The 26,259-nt window shown below is 38.0% G+C and overlaps 9 protein-coding genes and 1 pseudogene across 9 annotated transcripts; 5 read left to right on the top strand and 5 right to left on the bottom strand.

The window, feature by feature from the left end:
* Positions 1–446: 446 nt before the first annotated feature.
* On the bottom strand, positions 447–13,258 carry LOC120285010. The gene is made up of 5 exons (XM_039295138.2): positions 12,759–13,258; positions 11,399–11,537; positions 11,123–11,299; positions 2,046–2,234; positions 447–980 (listed from the first exon to the last, which is right to left on the bottom strand). The coding sequence occupies exons 1-5, from the start codon at positions 13,166–13,168 to the stop codon at positions 498–500; spliced, it is 1,398 nt and encodes a 465-aa protein (XP_039151072.1). The 5' UTR covers positions 13,169–13,258; the 3' UTR covers positions 447–497.
* On the top strand, positions 1,099–1,549 carry LOC120285281 (histone H4). The gene has a single exon (XM_039296764.2). It carries the CDS (start codon positions 1,189–1,191, stop codon positions 1,498–1,500), a length of 312 nt encoding a protein of 103 aa, XP_039152698.1. The 5' UTR covers positions 1,099–1,188; the 3' UTR covers positions 1,501–1,549.
* LOC120285262 (histone H2A) lies at positions 1,907–2,358 on the bottom strand. Its single transcript, XM_039296696.2, has one exon. It carries the CDS (start codon positions 2,340–2,342, stop codon positions 1,968–1,970), a length of 375 nt encoding a protein of 124 aa, XP_039152630.1. The 5' UTR covers positions 2,343–2,358; the 3' UTR covers positions 1,907–1,967.
* On the top strand, positions 2,494–2,980 carry LOC120285271 (histone H2B). The gene has a single exon (XM_039296730.2). The coding sequence runs from the start codon at positions 2,563–2,565 to the stop codon at positions 2,932–2,934; it is 372 nt and encodes a 123-aa protein (XP_039152664.1). The 5' UTR covers positions 2,494–2,562; the 3' UTR covers positions 2,935–2,980.
* A 100-nt stretch (positions 13,259–13,358) lies between the features above and the next one.
* On the top strand, positions 13,359–13,809 carry LOC120285286 (histone H4). Its single transcript, XM_039296777.2, has one exon. It carries the CDS (start codon positions 13,449–13,451, stop codon positions 13,758–13,760), a length of 312 nt encoding a protein of 103 aa, XP_039152711.1. The 5' UTR covers positions 13,359–13,448; the 3' UTR covers positions 13,761–13,809.
* A 358-nt stretch (positions 13,810–14,167) lies between these two features.
* LOC120285260 (histone H2A) lies at positions 14,168–14,685 on the bottom strand. Its single transcript, XM_039296686.2, has one exon. It carries the CDS (start codon positions 14,601–14,603, stop codon positions 14,229–14,231), a length of 375 nt encoding a protein of 124 aa, XP_039152620.1. The 5' UTR covers positions 14,604–14,685; the 3' UTR covers positions 14,168–14,228.
* Positions 14,686–14,775: 90 nt separating this feature from the next.
* LOC120285276 (histone H2B) lies at positions 14,776–15,247 on the top strand. The gene has a single exon (XM_039296745.2). It carries the CDS (start codon positions 14,830–14,832, stop codon positions 15,199–15,201), a length of 372 nt encoding a protein of 123 aa, XP_039152679.1. The 5' UTR covers positions 14,776–14,829; the 3' UTR covers positions 15,202–15,247.
* A 293-nt stretch (positions 15,248–15,540) lies between these two features.
* LOC6740700 (histone H1) lies at positions 15,541–16,421 on the bottom strand. Its single transcript, XM_002077463.4, has one exon. It carries the CDS (start codon positions 16,404–16,406, stop codon positions 15,636–15,638), a length of 771 nt encoding a protein of 256 aa, XP_002077499.4. The 5' UTR covers positions 16,407–16,421; the 3' UTR covers positions 15,541–15,635.
* A 5,390-nt stretch (positions 16,422–21,811) lies between these two features.
* LOC123327104 lies at positions 21,812–22,185 on the top strand (annotated as a pseudogene).
* Positions 22,186–22,934: 749 nt separating this feature from the next.
* Positions 22,935–23,336, bottom strand: LOC27208095 (histone H2A-beta, sperm). Its single transcript, XM_016183723.3, has one exon. It carries the CDS (start codon positions 23,331–23,333, stop codon positions 22,935–22,937), a length of 399 nt encoding a protein of 132 aa, XP_016025859.1. The 5' UTR covers positions 23,334–23,336.
* Positions 23,337–26,259: the final 2,923 nt, after the last annotated feature.

Genomic DNA, 26,259 nt, shown 5'->3' with positions numbered 1-26,259 from the left:
GACCTCTTCAATAATATTTCCAACTTAAGTTAACACATAGAAAAAAATATAAAACAGCTCATTTTATTTTATTATTTTCTGTTATTTTATAAATATTGCTCTCATCAATGTAATTTCATTATTTCCAAACTGTCTTTCGCGGAATTTAGATTTTTTTTAGGTGTTTAAAGTTCAGCGTCCCTTGCCACGACACTGGCACTGCTAGTTTTACTGGACGTTAGCACCAAGAACAAATAAAAAATATTTATTATTGTAATAACCTCTTCTTTAATTTAATAATAAAAATAAGATTATTTTGATTCTTTCTCTGGCAGAATTACTATTTTTACGTATGATTGAAGATATTAATATAATAATAATAGAATATGAATTTTGTTCTTATTTGTTTTTATTTTATAAATAGTCGCAACAGAAAATTTTATCTCATTGAATCTAGTTTGTGGTCCTGAAAAGGACCGATTATAGAGTACTACACTGCAAGTTGATGCCCTGTCAGCTTAAGCACGCTCGCCGCGAATGCGTCGCGCTAACTGGATGTCTTTGGGCATAATGGTGACACGCTTGGCATGAATGGCACACAAGTTGGTATCTTCGAAGAGACCAACTAGGTAGGCTTCGCTAGCTTCCTGCAGAGCCATAACCGCCGAGCTCTGGAATCGCAAGTCCGTCTTAAAGTCCTGAGCGATTTCACGCACCAGACGCTGGAAAGGCAGCTTGCGGATTAGAAGCTCGGTGCTCTTTTGGTAGCGACGGATTTCACGCAAGGCCACTGTTCCAGGGCGATAGCGATGGGGCTTCTTCACACCTCCAGTGGCTGGAGCACTCTTGCGAGCGGCCTTTGTAGCCAGTTGTTTGCGTGGTGCTTTTCCACCAGTCGATTTGCGTGCAGTTTGCTTGGTTCGAGCCATTTGGGTTTCACAAAATTTCACGTTCACTACTTCACGTTTTAAAACACAATAAACGATCAGAGCATTTGCTACCTACTTATATAGCAATCGCGGATGGTGAAAGAGAGAGAGAAAAACAGAGGCCATTTCATTTGACGACCGAAGAACGAAACGAACATATCGTTCGTACTCTCTCGGGTTTTTGTCGTTTTACCTATAAATAGGGGCACGCCGAAACGTTGAATTTAGTTCTTTAGTGACTTTCGTGCTGTGTGTGTATAATAGTATAAAACAGTGAAAAATGACTGGTCGTGGTAAAGGAGGCAAAGGCTTGGGAAAGGGTGGCGCCAAGCGTCATCGCAAAGTGCTGCGTGATAACATCCAAGGTATCACGAAGCCTGCTATCCGCCGTTTGGCTCGTCGAGGCGGTGTGAAGCGCATATCTGGACTCATATACGAGGAAACGCGTGGCGTTCTGAAGGTTTTCTTGGAGAACGTAATTCGTGATGCCGTCACCTACACCGAACACGCCAAGAGGAAGACAGTTACAGCCATGGATGTTGTCTACGCTCTGAAGAGGCAAGGCCGCACCCTCTACGGATTTGGCGGTTAAAAAAACTGTAAATTCTGTACCCCTATTAAGCAATCGGTCCTTTTCAGGACCACTATTTAGTTTTTAAAAAGAGGAATATTTTCAAAAAGTATTTAATTTTATTGGTTGGGACTTAAGAAATATGTAGATCGTAACTAAAAATAAATGTCGGTCGTTCGTACTCTTTCAGACGGAATGTGTATTTCTAACATGGCCTTGAACAGACTGAAGTGGTTTTAGACACCGCGTGTAAAGCATCACATCGTGGTGTGGGAGTATTTAAAGAAGCAAATTGTAGTGTATACCGCATATAGAAGAAAAACTGTACTACATGTCAATCTTTAAGTAGTTTTTTATGATTTACTATTTACAAAAAAATTCCAAGTGTAAAATTTTTTTCAATTCTTTGGTAATAATTTGGTCGTCCTGAAAAGGACGGTTTGACGATTTTATGTACAAGTAGGTTTTTAGCTTAGCCTTTGAAACGTTTAGGCCTTCTTCTCGGTCTTCTTGGGCAACAGAACAGCCTGTATATTAGGCAACACGCCACCTTGTGCAATTGTGACCCCGGAGAGCAGCTTGTTTAACTCCTCGTCGTTTCGGATGGCCAGTTGCAGATGACGCGGAATAATTCTAGTCTTCTTGTTGTCACGAGCAGCATTGCCAGCCAACTCGAGAACTTCAGCGGCCAGATATTCCATTACGGCAGCTAGGTAAACTGGAGCGCCTGCACCAACACGCTCGGCGTAGTTGCCCTTTCGCAGCAGACGGTGAATACGGCCCACAGGGAATTGAAGACCGGCACGGTTCGAGCGGGACTTTGCCTTTCCCTTCACTTTGCCACCTTTTCCACGTCCAGACATTTTGCTTTGCGTTTATTTCACTTCTTTACACACGGAACACGAATGCTCGTCGAACCCCGACAGCGAAATATTTATACTTTTCCGTTTGCCGGCGCGTTCAGTTAGGGGTGGGTGACTTAGACCTGAATTGACTGCTCGAAAAAAAGAATAAACGTGAACGCGTTCGGGCCCACATCACGATAAGTGAATTGTGTTTGTGAAAATATAAGTAACGTGAACAATGCCTCCGAAAACTAGTGGAAAGGCAGCCAAGAAGGCTGGCAAGGCTCAGAAGAACATCACCAAGACCGACAAGAAAAAGAAGCGCAAGAGGAAGGAGAGCTATGCCATCTACATTTACAAGGTTCTCAAGCAGGTCCATCCTGACACCGGAATTTCGTCGAAGGCGATGAGCATAATGAACAGCTTTGTAAATGATATTTTCGAGCGAATTGCTGCCGAAGCGTCTCGTCTAGCTCACTACAACAAGCGCTCGACCATCACCAGTCGGGAAATCCAAACGGCTGTTCGCCTGCTTCTGCCTGGAGAGTTGGCCAAGCATGCTGTCAGTGAGGGAACCAAGGCTGTTACCAAGTACACCAGCTCCAAATAATTGGCTCCTGCGAATGCGGACAACAATCCAAAACGGCCCTTTTCAGGGCCACAATGGTTTATACCAAAGAAATGCATTTTTCAATATACCAATCACCAATCATCGAAAATTAATTTACCAATAAAACGTATCTACCCGCAAGTGAGTGAGTGATACTGTTCAAATAAATATCGGAAACGAAAACTGAATGCGGCCAATATGCAATATAATTCAATAACGCAAGACATGAAGCGTTTTATTGTTGCTGCGAACGTCAGCTAACAAATAAGTAGAACATTTTAATACACAAATACTATTTAAATTAAAGTTTTTTTCTCTTGCAACAGAACGTTGTAGCCCTGAAAAGGACTTGTATAAACAAATTTCAGATCTATAAATCATAAATCTAAAGTTTTGATTGCGAACATGTACCAAATACTGTACTTTTTCACAATTTACTTTTTGGCAGCCGTAGTCTTCGCTTTCGGCTTCTTGGCGGTAGCAGAAACCGATGCTTTCTTCACCGTGTAATGAGGTGGCCCAATTGAGAACACGTGTTTGCCTTCTAGTTGAGTGCAGCCGTCGGGCTGACTTTTTATTTCTTTGATTTTCTTCTTTTCTTTTAGAGTAGGCAGAAATGGTTCTGCCAGCTCAAGGTCTACAGAGTGTCTGATCTTACAGTATTCAATATATTTGGACTTAGGCTAATTAGCGTAGCTGCGCTGCCGGGTACGCCAGCGGCGGAGCTTATCTGAGCTTATATCTGAGCTTATCGGGAGAGCGAGATATGTATGTACGTATGTAATATGTATTTGGTCGGCGTGTGAATGCTGACCATGCACTTATACCTTTTTGCCTTCGAGCGGGCAATGCTCTTATACTTTGTGGCCTTCGAGTGGGTGATCATTGCATCATTGCTTAATATTGCATAGGCACATACTACATCTCCCTCCTTTTGAAAAATAACGTAACCTAGTGAAGTTATTTTGATTATTAAATGCAAATTATTTTATTTTTATTTTTATTTTGTTTGTGTTTTTGTTTGAACAACAATAGTTGATTTTGTAATGCAAAGATAAAATTATACGTAGTGTATGGAAAATTTGTATAAATGATTAAGGAAAATATAAGTTTAAATTCAATCATGAATGAAATTTCTTTAATCTATCTTTATGAACTATTTGTTTTTTTTTTATTAGTAAGTAGCGTAATATTGTTATTATCTCCTATGCTTTCTATCTTATAGGGCCCCGTATATTTAAAGTCTAATTTATGACCTACCTCATTTCTTAGTAAAACTTTATCTCCTACTTCTAATTCTATGTCTTTTACTTTTAAGTCATAATTTTCTTTATTTTTTTCTTTGTGTGCTTCAAGAAGTTTTCTTGCTCGAGCATATGCTACCTCTAACCTATATTTACTCTCCTTAGCGTAATCATCTATGTTATATATTGGTTCTATGCTATGTAGTTTATTAAAATGTTTTGGTAAATTACTTGTTCTACCGAAAACTAATTCATATGGACAATAATTATGTACCATAGATGGGGTCGTGTTGAAGCAGTATACGAAATATTGAAGCCATACGTCCCAATCGGTTTTATCAGTCGATATGTAGGATCGTATATACTCGTTTAAAATTCTATGACTTCTTTCTACTACTCCAACTGTATGGTGGTGATGAGCTGTTGATGTTATATTTTTTATTTTCAAATATTTACACAGGTCAGTAATTATTGAATTCTTGTACTCTGTTCCCATGTCCGTTATGAACGTCTTCATTGGACCGTACTTTAGAATAAAAGATTCAAATATAGCTTTTGCGACTGTTTTTGCGCTTTTATTTGCTATTGGTATGGCAACTAAGTACTTGGTTAAATCACATATGAGAGTGACTGCGTACTCGTTACCATTTCTGACTTGGGTAGTGGACCAATTGTGTCCACAACAACTCATCGAAAGCATGTTCTGGTGTTTCAGTTATAGTCATTGGAGTCTTTGTGTGCTTTGTTGTTTTTGCTTTTTGGCATTTTTGACATTTTTCTTACGTACTCTTTTATGTATTTACCATATTTTTCCAGTAATAATGTCTTTTGACCTTGGCCAAGGTTTTGTAATGCCTGTATGCCCTCCTTGTATTGGATCGTCATGTAATGTAGACAATATAGCTTCTTTTACTTTTTCATTATTTATTTGGGTCACCGGGATAAGTAGCGCTACTTTTAAATTCTTTAATATTTTATTGCCCATATTTTTAAATTTATCTATTGAAACGTGTTCAAAGATTTTCTCCACGGTGCCATTTGATTTGGCTGATATCATATATACCGGCTTGCAATTCAAGCCTTTGGAGAAATTGATCTAAATCAAGAATTCCATTAGTATAAAGATCACCAACATCATATCTTGCAATGATTTTCTTTCCATGTTTAAATAAACATATCGTGTCATTCAATTGCAATGTCACTACTTTTCGTACCTCGTCATTTGCTATGACTTCGTATACGTTGGGCTCTGAAGCTATTCTTTGGTTTGCTTTTGCAAATCCAATTGTTCTTTTCCTGCGCAGGATTTTTTGCCTACTTTGATATCTTGTAGTGACTTTTAATATATTTCCAGTTATATCTTTTAGCTCTTTGATGGTTATTCTTGATAACGCATCTGCTACATGATTGTCCTTGCCCTTTAGATACTCTACTGTAAAATTATATTCCTCTAGTTCAAGCCTTATTCTAGGTAATTTAGAGCTGGGGTTCACCATCGAGAATAAATATGTCAATGGTCTATGGTCTGTTTTCACAGTGAAATGTTTTCCGTAAATGTATGGTCTGAAATGTATTATTGCCCAATGAATTGCTGCTAACTCTTGTTCTGTTGTACTCTTATTGCTTTCACCTTTCGTAAAAGCTCTGGATGCATAAGCAACTGGGGTTGGTGGCCATTATGGTTTTGAGTTAAAACTGCGCCACACGCTTGCTTGCTTGCATCTGTTGTTATGCAAAATTCTTTGCTGAAGTCTGGGTACTGCAAGAGTGTGGGTTAATTAGCTGAGATTTTAATGTATGAATGCTTTTTGACATTCATCTGTCCACTCGAATGGAACATTCTTTTTACATAATCTTGTTATGTGCCGCGAATAGTCGGCGAAATTTTGATAAAACGTCTGTAGTAATTGCAAAAATGCTACAAAACGTCTAGCGCTGTCCGCATCATGTGGAACTGGGTAGTTCTGGAATGACATCATATTTTTTGTCATCCGGCAAAATTCCTTTGTCTGTGCATTGTGTCCCAAAAATGTGACTTCATGCATGAAAAAATGAACATTTTTCAGGATGTAACTTTAGGTTGTATTCCCTGCATTTACCAAAAACTTCAGTGAGGTTTTTAAGCATATGTTTTTCGGAACAACCTATGACTATTAAGTCATCCATATAAAGGAATGCTTGAGACGGTTCTATTCCGGAGAATGCTATAGTCATCATTCTTTGGAATGGATTAGGCGCTATTTTTAAGCCAAATGGCAATCGCGTGAAACGATATGAGCCATTGCTGGTTGAGAAAGATGTTATATCTCTCGAGCCTTCATCCAATTCGATTTGATGAAAACCTGACAATAAATCAAGGCAGGAGAAATATTTTGCTCGACCAAGTTGGTCCAAAATATCATCTATTCTCGGTAGTGGAAATTTGTCAGCTAAAAGTTTCTTATTAATTTGGCGATAGTCTATTACTAATCTCCATTTCTTTTTATCAGAATTCGGGCTTGACTTTTTGGATACTAATAGCAAAGGGCTATTGTACTGTGAAACTGATGGTTCAACTATTTTATCTTTTTATTAATTCTGAACTTGGGCTTGTATTTCTTCCACTTGACTATGAGGACTTCTATAATTTTTCGTGTATACTGGCTCATCATCTTTTAATCTCAACTGTTGTTTATAAAAATTATTAACTGTTATAGGTTCTGATTCTAATGCAAATATATCTATATATTCGCTGCATATATTTCTAATTGTGATTTAAACAATTCGGGGAAATTTTCCTTAATTGAGATTAAGACAGTTTTATTTCTGTGTTCACTATTTGCCTGAACTACATTGTAGTTCGAAAGTGGCTCTTATTTTAGAGTGTCCATATTGACTAATTGGTCGGAATCGGTTGTATTTAAAATTCGGACAAATGTATTACTTGATGTTGCGATTGTGTTTGCATCATAAATACCAGTTTGAATTTCCTGGTTTGGAATTAAAATGTTATCATCTTTTGATGATACTATTAATCTTCGGACAACTTGGGATCTTGCTGGTAATAACGTTGTGTTAATACCAGAGCTGTATGCTATGGGAATATATATTGGAAATTTCAAATTGTTTGGTCTAATTATAAACCAATCTTCTTCTTGGTTTAAATCGATTTGGCAATTATATTTTTTTATGAAATCTATTCCGATTATTCCATCACACGGTATTGGAAAGTTTTTATCTACTAAATGAAAATCGTGTGGGATAATGTATTTACCTGTCTGTATCTCAATAAAAGTCTGTCCTCGAGACTGAATTTTCTGTTGGCTTATGCCTTGAATGTTTATTTTATTGGTTATTTGAATATTAGAAAATGTGTCAGAGTTCTCTTTGAGAATAGAGATATCTGCACCTGTATCAAGTAGAAAAACTAGTTTTACGCCTGTTTTGGCATGAATGAATGTAGAAAATATGTTGCGATTATAATTGATGGTGTATACTCTACGATCTTCTTCTACTGAGTACCTAAAGGCTGTTGCGAGTTTCCCTGTTCTTGGATTACTCGTACATTGGCATTGTTTCTGTTGTAGTTATTCTGACTGTTGTTACGGCCTCTGTTTCCATTATAACGGCTCGTTATACCATTATAACGGTTATTATTTCCATTATAGCGGTTTTTGATAACGTTATTCTGTAACCGTTATTTTGGTAACCGTTATTTTGGAAACCGTTATGGTAGTTGCCTCTAATACTATTGTTATTAAAGCCTCTACCGCGGTTACTACCTCTATTGGCATTTCCGTATCCTCTGTTGGGTCTGTTACCTCTAAAGTACATCACTTTATTGATGTCACCGGTAACTCTTGTACTCGTTCTTATGTATGCGCTTATCGCTGCATCCATAGTGGTGCAAGTCCCTGCTTCCAGTACTGTTTTGATACTTTCGTGCTCAGCACGATGTATCATGGTTTCAATTGCCTCTCTGGTGCTTAGACCAGTGGCATGTTCTAGAGGTATACCCTCATCGATATAGGAAGCTTCTAAAAGTTTTCTCAGGCTATCAACTCAGCGGTAAATTGCGTTGCAGTTTTACCTCCTGCTGAACTGTTGCTAGCTTTGCTTTGACATTACTGGATGTCTCACCGACAACTACTTTCTGCAATTTGTTTATAATTGCTGGAATTGTCGTTTCATTGTCAACTGAGTTCAAAATTGTGCCAACCATTTTTGACTTAATGACCTCAACTGCAATGTCTTCAAATGGTCCCTTAGCTAGGTCTACCAATTTGATTGCCTTAATGAATCTTTGTAAATGGATCTTTTGCCCATCAAATTCTGGCACTGTGCAGCGACTTCCCTAATGTAAGACCTAATGGCAGCTGCTTCTTCTGCCATGTTAAGTTATTTTCGGAGCGGCTGCGTTATTTGTTTTATCGTCGTTCTTCTGCATTAATTTTGCTGGTATAGTTAGATCGTGAAGATCTTCCTCTTTAATGTCTTCCTTGACTATAGTCCTATCTTCCTCGTCAGAGTTATTGCTGTCTTCATTCAAATTTATTCTTAGTGGGGTGTTTACTATGGTTGGAATTTCTATCTGGAGACTGAATTTATTTTTTATAAATATTAATTTTCTCTTAATGCCACCAGTAGTTCCAAAGCCTTAGCACACTGTTTGCGTTCCAAATTCTTCTATTTTGTTGGATCAACTCTCTGATTTCATTATAACTATTTACCAAGACTTGGGCATTCTTATTAATTGTTACAGCTTGTATTGATCTGTTTAGCGTTAAGCACTTATAGGATTTCTGAAATTTTCATTTTGATCTTTATCTGATCAACAAGCTTTTCCCAGTCCATGCTGTGGTATACTCATAACTTCAAATTTATGCATTTGTATATTTTTTTTTTAGTTCTAATCTAGATAAATTCAATATTACGTTTTATATTTTTTTTTTATTTATTATTTTCTCATATAATTTTCTCGTTTTTTCATTCATAATTGACTTTATTAAAGATCTTCCTTAAATATTATCTATACCGTTAGCAGTGCTACGGTATCGTTTCTTAAGACACTTGTTATGCAGTTGTATATTTTTATTAATGCATTGGATACCATAATTAATGCAATTACAATTAGTATTATGGTTATCCAGAACAAGTCTGCATTTTGGACTTCTACTTTATTTATTACATTGGCTGTAGAGTCCACAGTTTTAGTGTCTATTAGACCTATTTTGGGTATACTAATTTATATTTTGGAGAATAGAATAGAAAATTTCTTTGTATATACTTTTATTTTCAGTTTTACTTATTTCATTTGTCTCTATAGACATTTATGTTTGGAATTATCCATTTATAAATCTTTCAATGTTCGCAAGAGTAAAAAAAAATTGTATTTTACATTGTTGCCTGCCTGATTCTAGCTATGCTTCACGAGCCATATTGGGTTAACAGGGCATAATAGTATATGCCTCCGTTTTACAATATTTCTTACAATTTTCCTTATCTATATATTTAATTTACTATATATTTATATATATTTTATTATATATTCTGCTGTTGATGATGCTCATCAGGTGTCAGCTGGGGTCGCCGGGGGTGGCACGCTGACACTCCCTCGCTGCTGTCTATTTGTTGGGTGTCAGCTGGGCGTCGCCGGGGTGGCACGCTGACACTCCCTCGCTGCTGTCTATTTTCTTCGCCGCTGAAGACGTCGATGGTGTCACAAGTCCCCAGGCAGTGGGGACTCCAGATTCCTTCGCAGCCAGGGGGGCAGGACTTCTTTGGCTTTGTTAATGCTGGTCTGGTGCTGGACATGCCTGGTGTTTTGGAATTCATTAATTTCGGGTATATTTTTTAATGTTATCTGAGTGAGTTTTCTCGAGTTTATGGTCCTTAATTTGCTGATATTGCTGCAAGTGGTCTAGCTCTGCTTGTAGCTTTAGAGCTGTCGACCAAGCCGGTGGCGTTTGCTGACCGTATATTAGCCACCTTACGTGGGCTATACGTTTATTCAGCTTAGTTTTCAAACCGCCACGGTGTTTTCCCATACTCAATAGAACTCTACTCACTCAGATTCTTCCTTAGTTTTGGGAATTCCATTTAATTATTCCTTGTGTGTGTCTTCTTCCAGTCCAGTATTCCAGCTTTGGTCAATTCTTCCTTAATTTTGGAGGTTCCATTTAATTATTCCTTGTGTGTCCTCTTCCAGTCCAGTATTCCTTTTGTCTTGACACTAACTTGGGTCAATTCGTCCAGCGTTGGACGACTGTCACGGTCGCCATGTAATGAGGTGGCCCAATTGAGAACACGTGTTTGCCTTCTAGTTGAGTGCAGCCGTCGGGCTGACTTTTTATTTCTTTGATTTTCTTCTTTTCTTTTAGAGTAGGCAGATATGGTTGTGCCAGCTCAAGGTCTACAGAGTGTCTGATCTTACAGTATTCAATATATTTGGACTTAGGCTAATTAGCGTAGCTGCGCTGCCGGGTACGCCAGCGGCGGAGCTTATCTGAGCTTATATCTGAGCTTATCGGGAGAGCGAGATATGTATGTACGTATGTAATATGTATTTGGTCGGCGTGTGAATGCTGACCATGCACTTATACCTTTTTGCCTTCGAGCGGGCAATGCTCTTATACTTTGTGGCCTTCGAGTGGGTGATCATTGCATCATTGCTTAATATTGCATAGGCACATACTACAACCGTCTTTTTGGGTCTTGCAGACACCGCTGGCTTTGCCTTTGGGGCTTTCGCTACAACAGCCTTTGGCTTCGATGCAGTCACTTTCGCCTTTGTTGCGGCGTTCTCGACTTTACGATTCCAGTTTTCTTGGCATCCTTGGCTTTTGCCTCTCAGTTTTCTTATTTCGGCAGTCTTTTGGTAGCCATACCCTTCTTAGCTTTGGGCTTTTGTCAGCAGCCCCAGCGCAGTTTTTTTGGAGGAGACACCAATCTTCTTTAGAGGCTACCTTCTTGCTTTGAACTTTTTTCTCTGCAGACAAAACCTTCGACTTTGCCTTCGGATCCTTGTCCTTCTTGGCGGAGGCCGACAGTTTGAAAGATCCAGATGCACCTTTTCCCTTTGTTTGGATAAGCTTTCCATTGACAACGGCCGATTTTAGGTACTTCTTGATGAATGGCGCTAACTTTTGGGCCGTCGCATTTATAGGTGGCAGTGATATATTTTTTATTGCAAGAAGTGATGAACCGCCACGTTCCTTTTAAATTTTAATAGAAGCGTCCACCATTTGCTGAGTTGGCGGATGTGACGGCGTCGCAGTGGCTTTCTTAGCCTTTGTGCCAGCGGATCCAGATGCCTTTTTTTGGACCACTTTCTTCTCAACTGTCGCTGGCGTGGCAGCCACTGGGAAGCGGACGTTGCAACTGCAGAATCAGACATTTAATTCACTGAGAACACTTTTTTTCTGTTAAAAACGGCCCGCGCGCTTCCTACCAACCTCCTTTGCTCTTATGAGAATCGAGGAGGAGAGCACTTTAACAATGCTACTGACATCAGTCGTTTACTATGTCGAAGTTGGCTTGAAGTATAAACTTTTTTTTAATTTTTTAGTATTTAAAATCATTAATAAAAATAAGGTTTTAATTGTTCTACACTTTTAAATAATTATTTCGTCACTTTGCATTTTTAAAAGGATGTAATATGGGTTTTAAGACTTTCAAATGTTGATTGAAGTTTTATATTTACATTTTTAACTGGACCAATTTATAAGTTTCCTTTACGGCAGCATTCAGAAATAATTTTCTATTGTTAAAAATACAAATACTTTCTTAAATAATATAATATTAATATAATAAATAAAATTTTCTTGAATTATTAATGTGTTTGCTTAATTAGATCAGACCTTTCATGCATATTTTCAAATAATTTGTTCGGAAATCAATCGATTTCCTCGCCATATATGCATTAGCCTCGATGTAGTCAAATAAATAAATCAAATGAAAAATAAGAAGCAACAATTTTTTTATTATCCTTTGTTATGTAATAGATATTAAATTCCCCAACCAAATTAGCCAATTTCCATGCTGAATTTTAGATAACTTTTTTTTTTACAGACGTTTGAAGGGACAGTGTCAATAGTCCCGTACGACCTCTTCAATAATATTTACAACTTAAATTAACACATAGAAAAAAATATAAAACAGCTCATTTTATTTTATTATTTTCTGTTATTTTATAAATATTGCTCTCATCAATGTAATTTCATTATTTCCAAACTGTCTTTCGCGGAATTTAGATTTTTTTTAGGTGTTTAAAGTTCAGCGTCCCTTGCCACGACACTGGCACTGCTAGTTTTACTGGACGTTAGCACCAAGAACAAATAAAAAATATTTATTATTGTAATAACCTCTTCTTTAATTTAATAATAAAAATAAGATTATTTTGATTCTTTCTCTGGCAGAATTACTATTTTTACGTATGATTGAAGATATTAATATAATAATAATAGAATATGAATTTTGTTCTTATTTGTTTTTATTTTATAAATAGTCGCAACAGAAAATTTTATCTCATTGAATCTAGTTTGTGGTCCTGAAAAGGACCGATTATAGAGTACTACACTGCAAGTTGATGCCCTGTCAGCTTAAGCACGCTCGCCGCGAATGCGTCGCGCTAACTGGATGTCTTTGGGCATAATGGTGACACGCTTGGCATGAATGGCACACAAGTTGGTATCTTCGAAGAGACCAACTAGGTAGGCTTCGCTAGCTTCCTGCAGAGCCATAACCGCCGAGCTCTGGAATCGCAAGTCCGTCTTAAAGTCCTGAGCGATTTCACGCACCAGACGCTGGAAAGGCAGCTTGCGGATTAGAAGCTCGGTGCTCTTTTGGTAGCGACGGATTTCACGCAAGGCCACTGTTCCAGGGCGATAGCGATGGGGCTTCTTCACACCTCCAGTGGCTGGAGCACTCTTGCGAGCGGCCTTTGTAGCCAGTTGTTTGCGTGGTGCTTTTCCACCAGTCGATTTGCGTGCAGTTTGCTTGGTTCGAGCCATTTGGGTTTCACAAAATTTCACGTTCACTACTTCACGTTTAAAAACACAATAAACGATCAGAGCATTTGCTACCTACTTATATAGCAATCGCGGATGGTGAAAGAGAGAGAGAAAAACAGAGGCCATTTCATTTGACGACCGAAGAACGAAACGAACATATCGTTCGTACTCTCTCGGGTTTTTGTCGTTTTACCTATAAATAGGGGCACGCCGAAACGTTGAATTTAGTTCTTTAGTGACTTTCGTGCTGTGTGTGTATAATAGTATAAAACAGTGAAAAATGACTGGTCGTGGTAAAGGAGGCAAAGGCTTGGGAAAGGGTGGCGCCAAGCGTCATCGCAAAGTGCTGCGTGATAACATCCAAGGTATCACGAAGCCTGCTATCCGCCGTTTGGCTCGTCGAGGCGGTGTGAAGCGCATATCTGGACTCATATACGAGGAAACGCGTGGCGTTCTGAAGGTTTTCTTGGAGAACGTAATTCGTGATGCCGTCACCTACACCGAACACGCCAAGAGGAAGACAGTTACAGCCATGGATGTTGTCTACGCTCTGAAGAGGCAAGGCCGCACCCTCTACGGATTTGGCGGTTAAAAAAACTGTAAATTCTGTACCCCTATTAAGCAATCGGTCCTTTTCAGGACCACTATTTAGTTTTTAAAAGGAGGAAGATTTTCAAAAAGTATTTAATTTTATTGGTTGGGACTTAAGAAATATGTAGATCGTAACTAAAATAAATGTCGGTCGTTCGTACTCTTTCAGACGGAATGTGTATTTCTAACATGGCCTTGAACAGACTGAAGTGGTTTTAGACACCGCGTGTAAAGCATCACATCGTGGTGTGGGAGTATTTAAAGAAGCAAATTGTAGTTTATACCGCATATAGAAGAAAAACTGTACTACATGTCAATCTTTAAGTAGTTTTTTTTATGATTTACTATTTACAAAAAAATTCCAAGTGTAAAATTTTTTTCAATTCTTTGGTAATAATTTGGTCGTCCTGAAAAGGACGGTTTGACGATTTTATGTACAAGTAGGTTTTTAGCTTAGCCTTTGAAACGTTTAGGCCTTCTTCTCGGTCTTCTTGGGCAACAGAACAGCCTGTATATTAGGCAACACGCCACCTTGTGCAATTGTGACGCCGGAGAGCAGCTTGTTTAACTCCTCGTCGTTTCGGATGGCCAGTTGCAGATGACGCGGAATAATTCTAGTCTTCTTGTTGTCACGAGCAGCATTGCCAGCCAACTCGAGAACCTCAGCGGCCAGATATTCCATTACGGCAGCTAGGTAAACTGGAGCGCCTGCACCAACACGCTCGGCGTAGTTGCCCTTTCGCAGCAGACGGTGAATACGGCCCACAGGGAATTGAAGACCGGCACGGTTCGAGCGGGACTTTGCCTTTCCCTTCACTTTGCCACCTTTTCCACGTCCAGACATTTTGCTTTGCGTTTATTTCACTTAGTTCACTTTACACACGGAACACGAATGCTCGTCGAACCCCGACAGCGGAATATTTATACTTTTCCGTTTGCCGGCGCGTTCAGTTAGGGGTGGGTGACTTAGACCTGAATTGACTGCTCGAAAAAAAGTATAAAGGTGAACGCGTTCGGGCCCACATCACGATAAGTGAATTGTGTTTGTGAAAATATAAGTAACGTGAACAATGCCTCCGAAAACTAGTGGAAAGGCAGCCAAGAAGGCTGGCAAGGCTCAGAAGAACATCACCAAGACCGACAAGAAAAAGAAGCGCAAGAGGAAGGAGAGCTATGCCATCTACATTTACAAGGTTCTCAAGCAGGTCCATCCTGACACCGGAATTTCGTCGAAGGCGATGAGCATAATGAACAGCTTTGTAAATGATATTTTCGAGCGAATTGCTGCCGAAGCGTCTCGTCTAGCTCACTACAACAAGCGCTCGACCATCACCAGTCGGGAAATCCAAACGGCTGTTCGCCTGCTTCTGCCTGGAGAGTTGGCCAAGCATGCTGTCAGTGAGGGAACCAAGGCTGTTACCAAGTACACCAGCTCCAAATAATTGGCTCCTGCGAATGCGGACAACAATCCAAAACGGCCCTTTTCAGGGCCACAATGGTTTATACCAAAGAAATGCATTTTTCAATATACCAATCACCAATCATCGAAAATTAATTTACCAATAAAACGTATCTACCCGCAAGTGAGTGAGTGATACTGTTCAAATAAATATCGGAAACGAAAACTGAATGCGGCCAATATGCAATATAATTCAATAACGCAAGACATGAAGCGTTTTATTGTTGCTGCGAACGTCAGCTAATAAATAAGTAGAACATTTTAATACACAAATACTATTTAAATTAAAGTTTTTTTCTCTTGCAAAAGAACGTTGTAGCCCTGAAAAGGACTTGTATAAACAAATTTCAGATCTATAAATCATAAATCTAAATTTTTGATTGCGAACATGTACCAAATACTGTACTTTTTCACAATTTACTTTTTGGCAGCCGTAGTCTTTGCTTTCGGCTTCTTGGCGGTAGCAGAAACCGATGCTTTCTTCACCGTCTTTTTGGGTCTTGCAGACACCGCTGGCTTTGCCTTTGGGGCTTTCGCTACTACAGCCTTTGGCTTCGATGCAGTCACTTTCGCCTTTGTTGCGGCGTTCTTCGACTTTACGATTCCAGTTTTCTTGGCATCCTTGGCTTTTGCCTTCTCAGTTTTCTTATTTTCGGCAGTCTTTTTGGTAGCCACACCCTTCTTAGCTTTGGGCTTTTTGTCAGCAGCCCCAGCGGCAGTTTTTTTGGAGGAGACACCAATCTTCTTAGAGGCTACCTTCTTGCTTTGAACTTTTTTCTCTGCAGACAAAACCTTCGACTTTGCCTTCGGATCCTTGTCCTTCTTGGCGGAGGCCGACAGTTTGAAAGATCCAGATGCACCTTTTCCCTTTGTTTGGATAAGCTTTCCATTGACAACGGCCGATTTTAGGTACTTCTTGATGAATGGCGCTAACTTTTGGGCGTCGCATTTATAGGTGGCAGTGATATATTTTTTTATTGCAAGAAGTGATGAACCGCCACGTTCCTTTAAATTTTTAATAGAAGCGTCCACCATTTGCTGAGTTGGCGGATGTGACGGCGTCGCAGTGGCTTTCTTAGCCTTTGTGCCAGCGGATCCAGATGCCTTTTTTTGGACCACTTTCTTCTCAACTGTCGCTGGCGTGGCAGCCACTGGGGAAGCGGACGTTGCAACTGCAGAATCAGACATTTAATTCACTGAGAACACTTTTTTTCTGTTAAAAACGGCCCGCGCGCTTCCTACCAACCTCCTTTGCTCTTATGAGAATCGAGGAGGAGAGCACTTTAACAATGCTACTGACATCAGTCGTTTACTATGTCGAAGTTGGCTTGAAGTATAAACTTTTTTTAATTTTTTAGTATTTAAAATCATTAATAAAAATAAGGTTTTAATTGTTCTACACTTTTAAATAATTATTTCGTCACTTTGCATTTTTAAAAGGATGTAATATGGTTTTAAGACTTTCAAATGTTGATTGAAGTTTTATATTTACATTTTTAACTGGACCAATTTATAACAAAACATCAATTAAAATAAGAAATATTGCAAATATTTTACTAATTCCTAATGTTTATTGAAATTGCAACGTTCATCCCTTAGAAAGACTTCTGAAAGAAGCGTATATTATTAATTAAGATACTATATTAGTTAATTTAAGTTCACATTAACCAACAGAAAAAGTTTCCTTTACGGCAGCCTTCAGAAATAATTTTCTATGGTTAAAAATACAAATACTTTCTTAAATAATATAATATTAATATAATAAATAAAATTTTCTTGAATTATTAATGAATTATTAAACTTAATTATAATTATTAAAAGAAATGACAACAACTCTTTCGAATGAACTTCACCATTCATCATAAAAAAATCGGTGGACTTTGCCTGTGGAGGAGAAGTTGAGGGATGCAAACGTACAAGAGACGGCAACATGCTAATAAAAACCAAAAACGAATTACAAGCCAGAAAACTCCTAAAATTTACAAAAATTGCAGATGTGGATGTAACAGCAAGTGAACATAAAACATTAAACTTCTCTAAGGGAGTTATTTACTGTAACGACCTTAGACACATCGACGAAGACACAATTCTACAAGAACTAAAACCACAAAAAGTAACTGAAGTTAAAAAAAAATAATGAAACGGCAAAACCCCAACTCTAACTCAGACATTATAATTATAACCTTTGAATCGCATAAGCTCCCCGAGGTAGTACGAATCGGTTACGAAACAGTCCGAGTACGAGACTATATCCCACTTCGATGCAAAAAATGCCTCCGCTTCGGTCATCCAACACCCATATGCAAAAGTGTAGAAACTTGCATCAATTGCTCAGAAACAAAACACACAAACGAGGGAGAAAAATGCACAAACGAAAAGAACTGCTTAAATTGCCGAAACAATCCAGAACTTGACCACCAACACAGCCCTACGGCATACTCATCACAACTCACAGAAGACCTAAAAATAAAAATCTTCCCGAAAGATTAGCCCAATAATCTATCCATAAACCTTAAAGCATCGAAACTAAAGGCCAAAGCTCTAAACAAAAACAAGCACACTAACAACAGCGACAGCGAATCCATATAGAACCTTAAACTCTACACAAAACCTAAACCGTTAACACTACCTTTAAGTAAGTTATAAGCTTTAATTTTCTCACAAATGTCACTAACTATAATCCAATGGAATTTAAAAGGATATCTAAACAACTACAGCCAACTCCTTATTCTAATCAAAAAATACTCCCCTCACATAATTTCCCTCCAAGAAACCCATATACAATACACTAATAACATTCCAACCCCAATAAACTACAAGCTATTAACAAACATGCCACCAACAGATTTGGGGGCGTAGCACTACTAGTGCATAAGTCAATACAACAAACACACTGTCCTCAACATAAAAATCGATATAGAAGCAATAGCCATAAATATAGAATCTAAACTTAAATTAAACATATTTTCCACATACATTTCTCCGACCAAAATCATAACTAACCAGACACTCCATCACACATTTAACATACAACAAACACCCTCTCTAGTTACGGGAGATTTTAATGGATGGCACCCATCCTGGGGCTCCCCAACAACAAATAAACGAGGAAAAATAACTCAAAAATTCATTGACAACAAGCACCTTATCCTGTTAAACGACAAATCTCCCACACACTTTTCAACACACAATACATACACACACATAGACCTCACACTCTGCTCTCCAATCCTAGCCCCCCACGCCAAGTGGAAAATACTAAACGATCTTCACGGTAGCGACCATTTCCCTATTATCACAAGACTATTCCCAACAACCAATCCACAAAAATTCAACAGACCCTTTTTTAAACTCAAAGAAGTCAACTGGGAGCAGTTCAACGCACTTACCCACCAAACCAACATACCCCACCTCCCACAACGTAAACAAAGAAGCCGCTCTAATCAATAGAATTATTCTTTATAGCGCAAACCTCTCCATCCCACAAACCTCACCTAACACACATCCATACAGGGTTCCATGGTGGAATAAACACCTCGACCAATTACGAAAAGAAAAACAACTTGCCTGGAAAAAATTAAACCGCACTATTACTGTTGACAACATTCTAGACTATAGACGCAAAAACGCAATATTTAGATACGAACTAAAAAAGAGGAAAAAAGAAGCTTCCAGCTCTTTCACCTCAACCATCCATCCCACTACTCCCTCACCCAAAATATGGGCCAATATAAGACGCTTCTGCGGACTTAACCCAGCAAAACAAATTCATGCCATCACAAACCCAGTAAACAATGAGACTACATTGGCTAGCAACGAAATTGCTAACATATTCGCACAACACTTTTCTGACCTCTCCGGCGACTGGAACTTTTCAGAGGAGTTCCGGAACAATAAATATAGAAATAACCTACATCTCTACACCCCCTCTTCAATAGCCAAACCATAGAAGAGAACATAACTTATCTAGAACTTAGCTCAGCACTACAAACATTAAAAGGATGTGCTCCAGGAGTAAATAGAATCTCTTATCAAATGATCAAAAATAGCTCCCACACAACAAAAAACAGAATAACGAAACTATTTAATGAAATATTCAATAGCCACATACCTCAAGCCTCAGCCGATCAAGCTGCAAAATCAGCAAGCAGTATGCCACTTATCCTCACCTTATCTATTCAATAGCCACATACCTCAAGCCTACAAAACAAGCCTAATCATCCGAATCCCCAAGCCAAACACCGACAAAACTAAAACTTCTTCATACCGACCCATCTCTCTCAACTGCTGTATAGCAAAGACACTTGATAAAATAATAGCGAAAAGACTCTGGTGGCTAGTGACATATAACAATCTAATTAACGACAAACAATTAGGATTCAAAAAAGGCAAATCGACTTCGGACTGTCTACTCTATGTAGACTATCTCAGAACGAAGTCAAAAATGCACATCTCCCTCGTCACTCTTGATTTTTCAAGAGCCTTCGATCGAGTAGGTGTGCACTCCATAATCCAGCAATTGCAGGAATGGAAAACGGGCCCCAAAATAATAAAATACATTAAAAACTTCATGAGTAACAGAAAAATAACTGTCCGCGTCGGTCCGCATACATCAAACCCATTACCCCTATTCAACGGAATCCCCCAAGGTTCACCCATATCCGTGATACTATCCTCATAGCTTCAATAATTATCCAACATCATATCCCTACATAAAGAAATTAAATTCAATGCATACGCCGACGACTTCTTCCTTATAATAAATTTCAACAAAAACACAAATACAAACTTCAACTTAGACAATCTATTCGACGATATAGAAAATTGGTGCTCCTACTCAAGGGCATCGCTATCCCTATCCAAATGCCAAAACCTCCACATATGCAGAAAACACCACTGCACATGCAAGATAAGCTGCAACAACATCCAAATTCCTAGCGTTACTTCCTTAAAAATTCTAGGAATGACCTTAAACAACAAATACAAATGGAACACACACACACATAAACCTACTTCTACCCAAACTACACAACAAGCTAAATATAATAAAATGCCTATCTAGTCTTAAATTTAATTGCAACACTACTTAATGTCGCAAAAGCAACAATTATAGCCAAACTAGAGTATGGTTTGTTTCTGTACGGCCATGCTCCAAAAGCATTTTAAAACAAAATAAAAACACCATTTAACTCCGCTATCCGTCTAGCTCGGCGCCTATCGCTCTACCCCAATAAATAACTTACTTTACGAATCGAGTACTCCCCCTTAGAAATGAAACGAGACCTTCAAATAGCCAAACCATCCCAAAACCTAATCTTCTCCAAAAAAACACCAATACAGAAGTTCTTAAAGCCTAAAAAAACTAATAAGAAAAAAACATAAACAATAGACCGAACATTCAAGCATAGCCTAGAACTTAATCTACCCTACAAACCAATAAAACTCCATAAACACAGGCCATCATGGACCCTCCCCAAGATAATAGACACATCACTCAGAATCCACAAGAAAGAACAAACATCTCCAGATCAATACAGAAATTATAGCGAACACACAAAGAATAACCTTAAACACATAATTTCATATTCACTGGACGGTTCAAAAATAATTACACAATATCATTCGCCATTACAACGGAGACAGACGTCTGAAATACGGCATACTGCCCCCATATTCATCCGTCCTCACCTCCGAAACAATCGCCATCCTAGAAGCAATAGAACTTACTAAAAACCGAAGAGGCAAATTTATTATATGTTCCGACTCCCTATCAGCAATAGATTCAATTCAAAACACAAATAATAACAACTTTTACCCAAGCAGAATACGATCGCTAATAACGCAACACGCACCTAAAATTAAAATAATTTGGATTCCTGGGCATTCAGGAATAAAAGGAAATGAACTAGCCGATCAAGCTGCAAAATCAGCAAGCAGTATGCCACTTATCCTCACCCCAAACATAAATACCACAGATATAAAAAAACACCTTAAAGCCGACCTTGCGACAAAACAGAAAGAACACATAATAAACTGCAGTCCATGGTACCAATCTATTAACACAAACACCTCACACACATGCGATTACCTTAAACAATCTCACCCAAATTGAACCAGACTCGACCAAATAAAAATAATACGACTTCGACTAGGACACACAAACATAACCCACCAACACTACCTAAATCCCAGTTCAATACCAACTTGTCCGTTTTGCCAAGGTGATATTTCTATAAGCCACATATTAAACTCATGCCCATCCCTCCTACAAGCCAAACAAGATATATTTAACAACACCAACCCTCTAGACCTTCTTAGCAAACCCAATCCAGATAACATACAAAAACTCATACTTTTCTAAATTATACCACAAAATCTAAAAACAAAACAGGCAATTGTACATAACAAGCCAGCAATTAGTTACCAATTAGTATTAACTAAATTAAGATATAATAACTTTAATAATTGTAAATAAATATAGCTGTAAGCCCCGTAGCTAATGCTATACTATCTAAGTTAGTCTAGTTTTGTAAACTATTCTATCTATCATAATAAATAAATAAATAAATAATAGTCTAAAACAGTGAAAAATTACTGGTCGTGCTAAAGAAGGCAAAGGCTTGGGAAAGGGTGGCCCCAAGCGTCATGGGAGGCGGTGTGAAGCGCATATATGGACTCATATACGAGGAAACGCGTGGCGTTCTGAAGGTTTTCTTGGAGAACGTAATTCGTGCCGTCACCTACACCGAACACGCCAAGAGGAAGACTGTCACAGCCATGGATGTTGGGTACACTCTAACCTCTACGAATGTGACGGTTAAAAAAAGTGTAAATCCTTGTACCCCTATTAAGCAATCGGCCCTTTTCAGGACCACCATTCAGTTTTTAAAAGAAGGAAGATTTTCAAAAAGTATTTCATTTTGGTTGAGACTCCCAAAAATATGTAGTTCTCAATAACATTGAACTAAAAACAATAGAGAATTCTTTAGTCGAGTTCCATGACTATCAGAAAATCGTTACTCAGCTAGTGTGAATGCAAACTCAAAATTTCATAATTTTTATTGGGGAATAAAATCAGAGAAAATTTAATTGTTCAAAAGTGTGGGCGTGACAGGCTTGGCGGCTTTACGGCGTTAGAGTGGGCGTGGCAAACAGTATTTTGGCAAATCGATAGAAATTTGATTTGGGCGGTTTTAGGGCGTTAGAGTGGGCGTGCATAAAGTTTTTTGGCATAACGATAAAAATTTACAAGTCTACAAAAAATTGTTTTGGGCGGTTTTAATGCGTTAGAGTGGGCGTGTTTTTTTCTGCAAATCTAAAGAAATTTGCAAGAATATTGAAAATGTGAAAAAAATCCACACATTTTGAAGAGTGTGGGCGTGGCAGAACTTTACTTAACTTTATATATAGTCGGAAACGCTTCGTTCTGCCTGTTAAATACTTTTCAACAAATCTAGTATACCCTTTAACTACGAGTAACGCGTGTAATAAATGTCCGTCGTTCGAACTCTTTCAGGTATACCAATGTGTATTGCTAGCATGGATTTGTGAAGATTATACTGGTTTCAGACACCGCGTTTAAAGCATCACATCGTGGTGTACGAGTATTAAAAAAACAAATTGTAGTTTTCACCGCATATAATAGAAAATGTACAAAAACCGTACTACATAACAATCTTTAGGTTAATAGTTTGAAATATTTTTTATGAATTACTATTATACAACAAATTGCGTAGTTAAAATTTTGTTCAATTCTTTGGTAATAATTTGGTCGTCCTGAAAAGGACGGTTTAATTGACGACCTTGGGCAATTGTGACGCCAGAGAGCAGCTTGTTTAACTCCTCGTCGTTGCGGATGGCCAGTTGCAGATGACGCGGAATAATTCTAGTCTTCTTGTTGTCACGAGCAGCATTGCCAGCCAGCTTGAGAACCTCAGCGGCTAGATATTCCATTACGGCAGCTAGGTAAACAGGAGCACCAGCACTAATGCGCTCGGCGTAGTTGCCCTTCCGGAGCAGACGGTGAATGCGGCCCACAGGGAATAGAAGACCGGCACGCTTTGAGCGGGACTTTGCCTTTCCCTTTACTTTGCCACCCTTTCCACGACCAGACATTTTGTTTTGTTTATTTTACTTTACACACGGAACACGAATGCTGAATGCACAGAATATTTATACTTTTCCGTTTGCCAGCGCGTTCAGTTAGGGGTGTGTGACATAGACCTGAATTGAATAAAGTATAAACAAAGACACTAGAATAACTTATATACTTAATAATAATATACTTAATAAGTATACTAAATAATTAAAGCAAATACAAAGGAAATTATTATAACTACTGTAATTCGAAACATAAATTTTCCAAAAAGAAGACATTACATGGAGAAATAAATATTTCATAAATAAAATAATTAATTTTTAATTTCATTAAAAAATAATAATTTTATTAAATAATAAAATATTATTTCATAAAAAATAATAATACGTAGTAGAAAATAAAAATTATTAAAATAAATAATAATAATTAAAAATTTATTATATAAATAATATAATAATATATATAATATAATTTAAAATAATAAAATAATAATAAAAATATGAAAACTGTTTATTGCTAAAGTCATATCTGGAGGCACGAAGTGCGGACACAAGCACTCAACAATCATTGCCTTATTAATTTTTCTCACGCCGCAAGCTCAATACCCTAATGACAAGTATTCTAATATAAAGTCATTTTCAAAATTCATTTTGTGATGTACATAGATTCGGATATTACTATTTCTAAGCTTTATTTAAATATTAATAACGTTAAGGCAATGCAAAACAAGAATTTTTCGCATGGTGCCAATTGATAAAAAATAATATAGATTTAAAGTCAACGAACTTCTAAGGTGAAGGGCATATTTTGTCAAATTTACAATACATGAGCATATGTGTGCACAGATACAGTTGTATGCTATCACTGTATGCATAGAAAAGAGCTGTTTGCTGTAGCGCTCTCCGCTCTTTCGCTCTCGACCAAAAACTCGAGAGAGCCTGGAGCCACCTCTAGAGCCACGGCCAAAACATCGCGTGCCAAAAATTTGTATGGCCGTTACGCATCTTGTTATTCTAGTGTCTTTGGTATAAATGTGAACGCGTTTGGGCCCACATTAGGATAAGTGAATTAGAATTAGTAGAATTATAATTTTAAAAATGTGGGAAAGTAGTCCTCGACTACCCCGAGCGGATACCCTTCCTCCTTTTTAGACAAGTTTCGTTGTCTATATAGCGGTTGGATAACCCGATTTCATGAGACATAATTTGGTTAAGATATTTTCGAATATAACAGCTTTATGGTATATTTGGCATCTGTGCCAATAAGTATAAGCAACATCGGGTCTGCGACGCCTCATAACTAAATATTCACTTTTTGAGTGAAGGGTAAATACAAAACAAAGTTTTTTTTTTAAGTTTTTTCAAGTTTTTTTAAACTACAGTTTTTATTTTTAATGAAACAAAGCTTAAGAAAAACATAACTTTCTGGGTTTTTACTAAATTCTTTTAAAACTTTGTTATTGAATTCATTCAAGTCGTCCATAATTAGTCGCCGGTGAACACTTATCAAAGCCAGGCAATTAAGACGACTTTCTACCATTGTACTTCGCAGCCAAGTCTTTATACGTCTTAAGCTGCTAAATGATCGCTCAACTGAACAAGTTGTACAAGGTAAATCGATTAAAATCTTCAGAGCTTATTGAATATGGGATAAAATTCATTTGCGTGCTGAATCGTATCCAGAACAGTCATCTCAGATACATTGGTTTCCTTACAGCGCCACATTTGTTGCCAAATCTCAATTTCATTTTTAAGGCTGGGTAAATCGTAAAACTGCGAAATTATTTCGCAACTTGTTATAAGTGAGTCTGTTGACATTATTTGCATTTTTGACGGATGTAAATAGAACAAAAAGTTGATACATTATTTTCATCGGAAAACCGATTATCGAGTGAGCTAATAATTGAGTCCAAGTAAGGAATAATAAATGAGCTCCTCCAATACTGTGAGCTATTTTCAGCTGGATGGTTATTTCTGTGACATTGCTTGCCAAATATACGAGGAAGTGATGTCATATCCTCCTCCAACCCAATTGTCTCTGCAACGACTGTTGCATCTCTTAATACTTCATCCGTTATACTATCAGGATCATCTCGATGGCTTCTTAACAGTTGTATTATGCGTTTAATGTGCTGAGAGGCCTTGACCGCATCCAAAGTCGTTGATTGAAGCACGTTGACTACCGGCTCCAGCATCGCCGAGTATTTCTCAATTATCGTGAGACACATAATAAATGTTACTCTGGAAGCAGCGCTATAAAGCAAGAAGGCATTATTTCGGGTAGCAGCATTGCCATCACGTGACAACCCTTGCAATGCTTCCATTATATCGCCGGAATTTTCCTTAAAACGTTCAATAGCTTTGTATTTTTCACTCCATCTCGTTTCACAAAGCTTGGATATATTGGGAATTATCTTCCTCCTCAGAACAGACTCGCGGAAAATGTAATAATGTTTTTCGTTGTTCCAATGGCGTTTCGAATATCTGGCAGTGCATTAAGGTCGTTGATGACTAAATTTAGTTTTTGCGACGAACAATGAAAATATATAGCTTTTGAACTAATTGTATAATCTGTTTTTTAGGACTTCACCACAAAGGCTGATGATTTCATTATGAATTTCAACTGATCGATATCTTGCATTTCCTTTTCAATGCTCCATATGCTTTTTTAAAACATTGTCTCCAGCGTCCATTCCATTCTTGTATAAGTCCTCTACAATTCCTTCACCGTAGTGCTTGCCCCGCAACGCCGTCGTGGGATCCGCAAAACACAATACAGGAAATAATAGATGTTATTATCTTTCTATTTTTCTGAATAACATTTTGGGAGTATTCATTTATTTGTGTGGCCACAGGAACATTCTCTAGAAATAATCTAGCAGCTTCTTGTGCCGTCTTATGAATGTGGGTTTCCATATGTTTTTCGCTATGTTCGTGGAAATCT

This window comes from Drosophila simulans, chromosome 2L (genome assembly GCF_016746395.2).
Source record: "Drosophila simulans strain w501 chromosome 2L, Prin_Dsim_3.1, whole genome shotgun sequence".
Taxonomy (NCBI): domain Eukaryota; kingdom Metazoa; phylum Arthropoda; class Insecta; order Diptera; family Drosophilidae; genus Drosophila; species Drosophila simulans.
The sequence above is the reverse complement of the archived record's forward strand: the minus strand, read 5'-3'. Positions and strand labels throughout refer to the sequence as shown.